This window comes from Lissotriton helveticus, chromosome 11, assembly GCF_964261635.1.
Source record: "Lissotriton helveticus chromosome 11, aLisHel1.1, whole genome shotgun sequence".
Taxonomy (NCBI): Eukaryota; Metazoa; Chordata; class Amphibia; order Caudata; family Salamandridae; genus Lissotriton; species Lissotriton helveticus.
This window is the reverse complement of record NC_136072.1, coordinates 1207845213-1207854646: the sequence shown is the minus strand read 5'-3', so window position 1 is coordinate 1207854646 and position 9434 is coordinate 1207845213. Positions and strand designations below refer to the sequence as shown.

General features: G+C 49.6%; 1 protein-coding gene across 2 annotated transcripts in view; it reads right to left on the bottom strand.

Annotated features, from left to right (window-relative positions):
- Window positions 1–856: 856 nt before the first annotated feature.
- The window catches only part of LOC144791642 (uncharacterized), a 237662-nt gene continuing 229084 nt past the window's right edge, over window positions 857–9434 (bottom strand). For both annotated transcript variants that reach the window (XM_078666367.1, XM_078666368.1), the window contains one exon: window positions 857–1683. In XM_078666367.1, coding sequence (XP_078522493.1) covers window positions 1552–1683 — 132 coding nt within the window. In that variant the 3' untranslated portion in view covers window positions 857–1551. The remainder of the gene's footprint in view (window positions 1684–9434) is intronic.

Below are 9434 nucleotides of genomic sequence, written 5' to 3'. Positions count from 1 at the left end.
CAGATTGCGGGGAGACCAAGTCCCACGTCTGAGCTCAGTCACGTGCCCCAGGAACAGAGGTCCTAGTTCACAGTAGCCCCTTTCACCTATCAAGGCTTTGCGCTAATGGGCATTCAACACATGAAATATGCGCCTGTGCTTGGGTGGCACCCTTGTTCGTTTTGGTGGTACGTTTTACATTTTGAGAGTTTTGCTGGATTCACAACTTCCTATTAAATTCACTGAGTTGTCCAGCCTTGAACCAGGGCTGCTGAGAAACCATGTCAGACATCAGAATAAAAGTGATATATTATGCTGTCGCCGGGCAACAGTTGCCCCACACTTCTGTTTTGAAGACGTCCCAAATTTTACCTCCCTATTTTGTTACTTGTAAATAAAATACCTATTGTCTTTTCACAGGTACAGCTGTGAGTACTGCCTTGTGTGGTGGGTACCTCCTACTGGAGTAAGTCTGGCTGCTCAACCACGTTACTCTTATGTAGTCAGGAGCCCAAGGGCAGCACCTAGCCATCCAACCGGAGCGTCTTGGTACCCGAGATTGATCCAGCGCGGCTCTCTAACAACCTTTACTACTCATTTCACCTAACTCGGAAATAACCACTATTCACTCATCGGCGGGGCCCATAGCACCGTGAGTCACTCACACATACATCCACATTACTTCTGAACCAGTGACAAAGTAGAGCTGCTCGTTAGCGGGGTACCTAGGTTTATGCTTTATGCATTATAAACATTTATAGAATCTTTTATACATGTGCTGACCTATTACCTGGAGAACTCTACACCAAGGCACTCCACTATCTGGTCAATAGATAATGCAGCAGAAGTTAGTTGAAGGAGACTAAGACCAGCTTAATCATAGTAATCCACATAAAATGTTAACTTTATTCTGTCATGACATTTAATTTAAATACAATCACAACTTGTGTTTTAACTTTTAAAATCAGTTTTATCTATTCATTTAGGAAACAGGAATTATAGTTTATTCAGACAAAGAATGTAGCCATTTATTCAGTACATGTTAAAATTAAATGCAAAAAAGAAATGATATTACCTAACTCTGCCGTAAAGAAATAACAGAGATACAAGAGTCTCAAACTGCCTCTCTTTTCTCCTTCAAGCTTCAAAATAAAATCTGCATTCAGTCATCTCCATTGCTCCAAAGTTAAAGTCCAAAAATAGTTCAAAGTCTCTAGCACCATAAAATAGTTCAGACCGACAGCATGTCGTGGTGCAAAGTAAAATTCAGGAGCAAGCTTTTTTACCCTTTTGGAACAAGCTCTTTTATACCCTTTTTCTCTAGCTAACTAAATTAGAAACTTTTAGGGTCCGCAACTTATTCTGATTGGTCCATCAATGGGGTGACAATCCCCTCATCCATCATTGGTAGAAACAGTTTTTCAAAATATGCGCAGTCATTTTGTCCGTTCCCATGTATGTCATCTCAGTTTCTTTTTTACACTTTGTCATTCAGTTCATTCCTTGCATCGCTTTTCCGTTCCCAGGTTCTCTGATGCAAAACTCCTCTTGGCATCCTCTTGCACTCCTGGGTCAAGCTGACCGTGACATCACCCGCTGGACGTACCAGGCTCCCCGATGACTTAGCCATTCACTATTGCGCAGGCGAAAAGACTTTGGCAGCAGCCATTTATTACCGCTAGGCCACATAAGCCTCAATGAGATCTAGTGCGAAAACAAACACAACAGAGTGTTAAAATATAGAAATACAGTTTCTGTTCACCACCCACCATTCTAATATTACCCATTAGGTAGTTACCTAGCAGAAGCAGACCTGTAGCTTTATATACTTACCTAATGTACTTATTTTCATTTTGCCTTGATAAGACATACACGCTTATAAAGCAAAACAAACATGCTGTTTTTGTACTTTAGCACTATTAATATGACTCATTCACAATTATTAATTAATTTTTGCTAATAGCAGTTAGTACCCACGTGTAATTTATTTTATTTATTTTGAAGGTTTTATATAGCGCTAGCTCCACCCGAGGGTATCAGAGCGCTTTACATCAGTAATGAAAGTAGATAGTAAAACCAATCATGGCAGTTGAACCAAAACGGGTTATACAGGTGCTCAAACCAATAAAAAATACAGGGGGTAATTTATGGAACAGTGATTAGAGGTACATACAGACTGAGATAGAGAAAGAGAAGCAAGTTGTCGGAATAAGGATGATTACTGAAAATAGTCCATTTAATAGTATGTCAAGGAGGGTTCAAAGGACAAAGTAGGTATTAGGGGGAGAAGAGAGGGGGAGGGGGGTGAATTTGGTAAGGGGAGAAGTCTAAGAGAAGGAGAGGTAGTCATAAAGGAGATCCGGGATTTAATTTCCCCAAAATTTAGTGAGCAAATGACTTTTAAGGTCTTTTTTGATTCCAGAGTAAGAAGGGTTGCAACGAAGGTCTTTGGGTAGGGCATTCCAAATAGTTGGGGCCTTACCAGAGAACGAGCGGGATTTCGAAGCAGCTTTTTTGAGTAGGGGGTATGAGAAGAAGAGTGTTGGTGCTTCTCAGTGTTCGGGCACAGCCAGCTTTTTTAAGTTTAGTTGAGGTCGGTTGGGGTCTTCTGGTAAAGGGCTTTGTGAGTAATACAGGCAATTTTATAGGAGGATCTGCCTTCAATGGGGAGCCACTTGAGGGACTTGAGGGCAGGGGAGATGTGGTTGAAGCGTCGATAGTTTGTTGTTAGCCTGGCGGCGAGGTTGAGAACAGATTTGATGGGGGCCAGGTGGAATTTGGGGGTGCCAGAGAGAAGGGCATTACCATAGTCAATTTTGGATAGAACTAGAGACTGGATAGTTAATTTAAGGTCTTCAGCTGGGATAAAAGGTTTGACTTTATTGAGAAGTCGGAAAGTGAAAAGTGCACTTTTTGCTGAGTTCTTGACATGGGAATTTAGTGTGAGTGTATTGTTGATGGTGATGCAGAGTGATTTAACCGAATCGGCGAGGGAGAGAGAGCAGTTTAGCGCATTAATGTCGGCGATCCACGATTGGACGGGGAGAGGGTTGTTTTTGGGAGAGAAGAGGATGATCTCAGTTTTGTTCGGGTTTAGTTTTAGATGATTGTTGTGGAACCAGGTTTGGATCTTGGTTAAGGCCGTGTTAAGGTGCAGTATATCAGCATGGGATTTTATTTTGTAGTACAATTGGGTATCGTCAGCATATAGGTGGTAGTTGATTTTTTCTTGTTTGAGTATCCAGGTAAGTGGTTCCATAAAGAGGTTAAAGAGCGGGAGAGAGGATGGATCCTTGAGGGATTCCAAGGGAGACGGGGGTTGGGTTAGAGAGGCAGTTTTGTATTTTAATTTGCTGGGTTCTATGTTGAAAGTAGGAGGTGAACCAATTAAGGACAGTACCACTGAGGCCAAAGCGATTTTTGAGTGTGTGGAGTAGGTTTGGGTGCCGCGGAAAGGTCAAGAAGGATGAGAAGGTAGGTCTCACCCTTGTCCAGGGCTAGGTGAATATCATCGACTATATTGAGAAGCGCGGTTTCCGTGCTGCACCCTCTGCGGAAGCCAGATTGGAGGGGGTCAAGCAGGTTGAATGTGTCAATGTGCTTGTTCAGTTGGAGGAGGGCACATTTTTCCAGGGCTTTGGAGAGGAGGGGGGAGGTTGGAGATGGGGCGGAGATTATTAGGGTCGTTGGGGTCAACTTTGGGATTTTTGGGGATGGGAGTGATTTGCCAGAGTTGAAGGGAGATGGGCACACTCCTTGTTGAGAGGGAGGTGTTGATGATGTTGATCCAGTAGGGGACGATGACATGTTTGAGATCTTGGACGAGTGCGGAAGGGAGTGGGTCTTTGGTGTGGGAGGAAGGTTTGATTTTGGCTAAAATGTTGAAGACCTCCTGTTCAGATACAGGGTGGGAATTAAGCCATGAGGCATTATTTTTAAGTGGAAGGGAAATGGGTTCCAGTGGGGTAAGAGTAGGGAGGGGGTTAGAGGGGGCCGGGGAAGTGTTCAAGGGGAGAGGGGGAAGAGGTGTGGTAATCAAGGGTGGTCGAGGGGTGAGCGAGGGTGGAGTATCGAGGAAAGAGCGGTCTATTTTTATGATTTTTTTCACAGAAAAAGTTGGCAATTTCTTCGCATTTGTTAGTGGAGGCCACCGGGTTAAGGGGTGCAGGGTTGGTTTGGTTTCGAATAATGGTGAACAGTTCTCTGGGTCTATTTTTGGCGCGAGAGAGTTGAAGACAAAAGAATGATGCTTTTTCTGAAAAGATGTGTTTTTTGTAAGAGGATCTGGCAGTTCTAAGGAGGGCAAGTTGGGAGGGGTGTTGTCTCCATGTTCTTTCCGCCTGTCTCAGTGAGCGTCTTTCTTTATTAAGGTCTTGGGTGAACCATGATTTAGAGGGGGCATTTTTTAATGTCTTAGTTTTCAGAGGGGCAAGTTGGTCTAACACCTCCGTTACAGTTTTGTTGAAATGCTCCGTGAGATCATTAGCATTTGAAGAGGGGGGGGACTAAGTTGGGATTGGAGTTTATGTTCGAGTGCGCCAGGAGGGATTTGTTTAAAATTTCTAACAATTGTAGCTTTATTTATTTTTATAGGGGCAGGAGGCGACGCGGGGGATATTGTGAACAAAAAGAGATGGTGGTCAGACCAGTCAATGGGGATGATGTTGGATAGGGATGTAAGATCTGGGTTGGAGATGATTGTGTCTAGGATAGCTCCTTTGGGGTGGGTAGGGGAGAGGCAGAGTTGCTTGAGGTCGCTAATCTCAAGGAGATTATTGATGAGGTTGATTGTCGGGTCATTAGGCTTGTTCCAGTAGAGGTTGAGATCTCAAAGGAAAAGGTTTTTGGAGCTGGAGAGTAAAGATTTAGTTAGGAGGTCAGAGAATTCTTCTGCAAAGGGAAGGGGTTCCCCAGGGGGATGATGGATACTATGCATTCGTATTGGGGGGGAGCATTTCATTTTGAGTTCGACGCCCAAGTATTCAAACGTTGAGTAGTCAGTGTTATTAATAGGGGAGAGTTGAAGTTCTTCTTTAAAGATGATTGCTAGGCCACCCCCTATTTTTCCAGGTCTATCTCTTCTGAGTATAGAGTAGCCAGGTGGGGTCAGAAGGTCAATGATGGGTGTCGAATGGTCTGTGAGGAAGGCGATATCTATCTTCATTAAGAATGGTTTCAGAGATTTCTGTTGCATGTCGGACAGCTTATGAGCATGCAGGTAAGGGGTTTTCATTTGGCGATAGGTGGGGGAGTAATTGAATACTAGTAAGTTGGGGGGGTTTGGGGAGCTAGGAGGCTCTGGGATTCTGCTGGTCCCCAGAATAACAGGGATTTTGGAGTGAGGGGGGAGATTCTTTAAGTGGGGATTGTTAAGGTAGGAGGGGCAGAGAGTTCAGGGGCGGAGTAGGTGTTAGAGGTTCGAAGGGGTCTGTGAGAGCAGGAGAGGAGTGTTGTTGTTAACCCATGTTTGGGCTCTAAATGTTTTCGGGAGTTAGTGCAATTTTGGTGGTTAGTTACACATGCTTCACATGATTAAATTGGTTATGAGTGTATGACTTCACAAGGGGTACACAACATCATTTTATCTGCCCCTGCTCCATCAAGATCACATGGCATCCCCCACATAATACTGCCACCCAGCCATTGGCTACCTCAGGCATCCTGGGAAAGGCATCACCTGTGGGTCCAGATTAACCCTTGCTCTTGCAGTGCAGGCGGGGACAGTCACTCCTGCACTTCACGGACTGATCTTAGTTCCACAAAATGCTTTGGTTTCTAGGGTGCTGTTCCATGTCCCCTGGCTGCGAGCAGAGGACAGGATGTACTCCGGCTGTGCAAGGCTCACTGCTTAATTTGTAAACCAGTAAGTGCCAGGGCCCTCTTCAGGAGGACACTGCTGCTTGCACCACACATTGCCTGCGCCGTCAATGACCGCACCAACAACTACTGGCATTGCACTTCTACTAGTGTGACTATTCAGACTGTTACAGACCCACAAAGGTATAACAAGGGCGTGTGTGACAGCTATTAGTCATTTTTAATCTATATTGAATTAAACAAATGCTGTTATGCTCATCTCTAAATTAGGCAAACAGCGCCACCAAGTGGCAGTCTGACATAAGTGCTGATGTTGACTGGGGGTGAGTGTTTGTATTGTCAACGCTCCGTCCATCATCACCTTTGTTTTTTCTTTGTTTGCCCTAAGTTGGCAGGGTAAGCTCAGACATGAGTCCCTTGCTCACTTTGCCACTGGAGTCAAGCAAGCCCGGCTGAAGAAGGCTGTAATGCCAGAAACCAGTCCTAGGAAGCTTGATTCCGGTCCAGGGAAGACATGGCTTGGCAGTTCGGGCTGGACTGTTCCCATGAGGCACAGGGTCAGACTGATTTGCATATGGCCATGTTTGAACTGGGGTGGCGGAGTGAGCTAAAGAACGGTGATGGATTAAACCCAGATCAGTTGACTGGGGGTGAGTGTTTGTATTGTTAACCCTCCGTCCATCATCACCTTTGGTTTTTCATCAGTGCAGGTGTTGACAATTAAGTGCCGGTGCTGAGCACTGGAAACCACTGCCTCAAATTAAGCACTGGCTGTTGGACCCAGCCTCGTGGCATGGTTCGCCACTGTTCCTCCGCACCCTGTGAGCGTAGCCCTACACCCTGGGTTCCCTGCGCAGCATCCCCGTCAGTGTAGCCTGCAACCCAAACCCTGGTCGTCCTGCTCCCTGTACGCCCAGACCCCGTAACTGACGACCAGGCCCGCATGTCCCGTCCCTCTCCCGGCTCCGAGCGCCTAACCTTGCATGCCCCACAAGGCCCGGCAGCCATTTTCCCTTCCCGAGATCCCTGACTCCCTGGGCCTAGTGTGACCCCGGCCACAGCGAAACCCAGACTCCAAAGGCACGCCAGTCTCGGCTGGGGGGTAAAGCGCTCCCCGAGTGAGATAAGCCAGGGAGTTTCGATGGCACCTCCGGCCTCCCCTGAGAGACTGGTATCTGTCACACCTTTGGCCTCCCCCTGGGGGCCAGTTTCGATTGCACCTCTGGCCTCCCCGAGGGCTGGCTCCAGACCCGCTGGGCGTCTGGGAATTCCCGGACCCATCTTCTCAAAGGATCAAAGAGCCAACCGCCGGACCTCGCCAACGACCAGCCCCCAGGGCATGAGACCTCCGCCTATGAGGGTCCGGACATCAAAGGGCCGATGGACTATATCTGGGCCCGCCCGACAACTAGCGGGCAGTTGTATCTTGGACCTGAAGCCCTGCTGATCTGATCGCAGCTGACCCTGAGAAGAACTCAACCTCGCATCGCTGAGCCCTGCTGACGCTGTCGCGGCTCCCTTTTCGCAACAAGGAACTGAACCACCTGAGCCCTGCTGACGCTGTCGCGGCTCGAGCTGAACTCGTAACCATCGGAGCCCTGCTGACGCTGTTGCGGCTCGTCCTCTCTAAGAGCTCGGAGCCCTGCTGACGCTGTCGCGGCTCGAGCTTGAACCTGTAACCACCTGAGCCCTGCTGACACTGTCGCGGCTCCTTAAGAACATCTCCGGATCGAGCCCTGCTGACGCTGTCGCGGCTCGTCCTCTCTAAGACTTCGGAGCCCTGCTGACGCTGTCGCTGCTCGAGCTGAACTCGTAACCATCGGAGCCCTGCTGACGCTGTTGCGGCTCGTCCTCTCTAAGACCTCGGAGCCCTGCTGACGCGGTCGCGGCTCGAGCTTGAACCTGTAACCACCTGAGCCCTGCTGTCGCGGCTCCTTAAGAACATCTCCGGATCGAGCCTTGCTGACCTCGTCGCGGCTCGAGGAGTACTCTGGTCCGGCTGGACCATCGAGATCGTCATCACGACCGAGTCGACCCGACGTGAGTGAAGCAACCAGTACGACCATCATCTCCCGTATCCCCCGGCTCGAGGATTGAGAGCTGTGCGCAGGGTACGCCTCGTACTGGCCCAAAGGCTAAAGACTGTCCCGCTTCCCCCTTCCCGAATCCTTAAAGACTTTGTGATCCCTCGATCATTGTGTACATAAGAGTGCTACTTACTTTTACTGCTTATAAAGAACTTGTTACTGAAATCCAACGGTGGGGTGTCCGTTGGTAAGTGTGGTGTGAGCTCAGTGTGTACGATCCTAGACTCTAAGTCCTCCCCGGTGAGGACCTCACGATAAGACTCGGTAAGATCTGTGGGAGAGGTGGGTCCTGGGGTGGTCGGGTGAGCACAACTTGGCCCTCTGAGATCGCCCCTTTTAACATTGGTGGCAGCGTCGCGATAAGAACCTACGTCTAGGGATCGTACAGTACTGACACTACCCGAAAGAAGCGCAACCATGAGCATCACAAACTATGAGACCACCCTCCAGATGGAGCGTCTGGAAGACTGTTAGACGGACCGGGAGGGTCGGCCGAGGATAAGGGGAGAGGTCTCCGGGGAGATCCGTCTCCAGCAATCGTACAGACAAATAACTTCCCCCCCACTGACGTACACCACACAAGGATAAGGTTCAACGTTACTTTATAAGCAATTCTTTAAGTACGGTGAGGTGGTACAAGGAGGTCTGGACTCCGGGGTCCCCTCTATTCTAGTCTCTTGGTTGGGTAAGGGGGTAGCGGGACAGTCTCGTTACCACTCTGGGGGATGTGGTGGTAGATGAATTAGCTCACAATCCTCGAGCTCGGCGTTCTAGATGATCGGGCCGCGGCGGAGCCAGCAGGTCCCGGGATGGTTGAAGGTAGTGACGGTCCGCGGCGGAGCCAGCAGGTCCCGATGAAGATGGGTGCAGAGAGCTGCGGCAGCGCCAGCAGGCAGATCGGTAGTTCGCAAGGCAGGGCTACGGCAGCGCCAGTAGTCCGTCCAGGATGAGTTTTTCGCTGCGTCTCTCGACTCCAGGATACAACTGCCTTCCTGCTCTGGAGCTGCGCCAGTTATAGGTCTGGCGCCCTTTGATGTCCGGACCCTCGCACTGGGAGGTCGGGAGGTCCGGGATGAGGGAGTCCAGACACCCAGCAGGGGGGTGGAGCCAGCGCCTGGGGGAGCTGGGGGCGATCGGCACCTGGCGGGGGAGAGCCATCGACACCTCTTTCTCCCATTGACCTGCCAAGTAGTCCGCTCACCTCCTGTGTGGATGGTGGTGCCGGGATGTCGGGGCCTGGCCAGGCCCAGGGTTAGGGTTGATCGGAGGCCACGCGGCCTCGTGGTGCCGTGTCCAAGATGGCGCCCAGGCCGGGCGAGAGGGCCGGTAGGGAATCGGGCCCACGATGTGGAGATGTTCAGGGGCAGGGGCCCTATAGGAGACGGGAAACGGGTTGTTGTTGCGTGTAACGCCTGAGGAGCGGGGCTCGGGCCTGGTCGTGCGGGGAGGGAGCAAGCCTTACACGTGGCCTGTCCAACATGCGTCCCCCCCAGCTGAAGGCGGGGAGAGTCACCCATCCTCTTGGGGACTCTCCTCGTCGAGGCGGAAAAA